This window comes from Vipera ursinii (assembly GCF_947247035.1).
Source record: "Vipera ursinii genome assembly, chromosome: 3".
NCBI classification, from domain to species: domain Eukaryota; kingdom Metazoa; phylum Chordata; class Lepidosauria; order Squamata; family Viperidae; genus Vipera; species Vipera ursinii.
Window position 1 is genome coordinate 15,939,017 of NC_139516.1, and position 1,527 is coordinate 15,940,543.

At 44.0% G+C, this 1,527-nt stretch overlaps 1 protein-coding gene across 1 annotated transcript; it reads right to left on the minus strand.

The window, feature by feature from the left end:
- Positions 1-217: 217 nt before the first annotated feature.
- MC3R (melanocortin 3 receptor) lies at positions 218-1,231 on the minus strand (the record flags this gene model as incomplete). The annotated part of the gene is made up of 1 exon (XM_083357971.1): positions 218-1,231. Exon 1 carries the CDS (start codon positions 1,196-1,198, stop codon positions 218-220), a length of 981 nt encoding a protein of 326 aa, XP_083214097.1. The 5' UTR covers positions 1,199-1,231.
- Between the last annotated feature and the right edge of the window lie 296 nt (positions 1,232-1,527).

The window sequence follows — 1,527 nt, forward strand, 5'->3', positions numbered from 1 at the left end:
AGGAAAGAAGCCATTTTCTTCCAGTTTTCCATCCTTTCCTGGATCACTGCTAGCAACTGGCAATGGGAGAAAGGTATTTAGGATTTTTGCTTTGGGATAAACCATTTCATGTCTTCACCTTCCCCAATATTACACCTTCTGGACATGTCAGACTGCAGCCGTGTTCACTCCAAGCAGTCATCATCTGGAAGGCATGAAGGTGAGCGTAGAGTTGAGTTCAGAGCATGCACTGCCCTGCGCTCATGCTGCAACAGTCACAAGCCATTTCCTTGAAGGTCTTTCTCATCTCAAGACTCCGGAAAGCATATATAAGGGGATCAATGACAGAGTTGCACATGATAAGAACCAGGTAGGTGTTGAAGTGAGAAGTATAGCAAAGGCAGTGTGGGTTGGTGGGGCAAGAAATGATGAGGATAAGATGGAGGAAAAAAGGTGCCCAGCAGGTGATGAAGACACCCAACAGAATAGTAATAGTGACAGCCCCTTTCATGCAGGTGCGTTGGTGGGGGACCCCGTCCACTGGGAGGGCTGCAATGCGTTTGACATGTAAGCGTGCGAACAGGAACATATGAATGTAAAGCAAGGCCATGAAGAAGAGCATGGTAAAGAACATGGTGATGAGGCAAACAATGACCGTTTTGCTCTCGTAATAGGCAATGAACATGATGCCGCAAAAAACGCAGGCGAGCCAGATGACCCCAATGAGTGTCAGAGCCTTCTTCACAGTCATGATACTGTGGTACCGGAGTGCATAGAGAATGGTAATGTACCTGTCAATTGCTATGATCAAAAGGTTGCAGATGGAGGCAATCAAAGAGATGCAGATCATGGAGTCAAAAATGTTGTCCATGTTCTGGACGAAGTGGTCATCGATGGTTAAATAGCCACTGCTCAGGATGGCAATCATGAGGGTTTCCAAGGCATTGGACATACCCATTAGTATGTCTGCCACAGCCAGGCTACAGAGAAAAAAGTACATGGGTGAATGCAGGTTGCCATTCTTGATCACTGCAAGGATGACGAGGACGTTCTCTAGAAGGCTGATGATTCCCAGCATCAAAAACACCTCAGCTTTGATGAAGACTTGCTCACAGAAGTCACCATCCCCTCTGCTGCCAAAAACCGAACTGTTGATTTCTCCAGTGTCATTGAGCAAGGCAGGCTGAAACCTCAGAATCCAGGGTACTGTTGTGTTCATTATGAAGAGCAGAAATTCAAGTTTACATGCATTTATGGGAAAAAAAACCCTTAAAAGATAAAATCCACCAGAAATCCTTCTGTAGTCTTTATTGAATGAGATCAGTTGTAAAAAAAGAAAAAGAAAAAAAGTATAACAATTCCTTATTCAGTGCAGAGTTCTGAATCCACCGATCCAAAGAAGTTAGTTCACTTTGTGCCCAAAGAAGGTGAGAAAACAGGAAATGCAAAATTTGAGGAAACAGCAGATATCTCTTTAAAAAAAGAGATAGAGGTGGCAATGAGTAGTCCCTTTCAAAAGAACCCCCTAGTTGATTTAATGTGATTGGC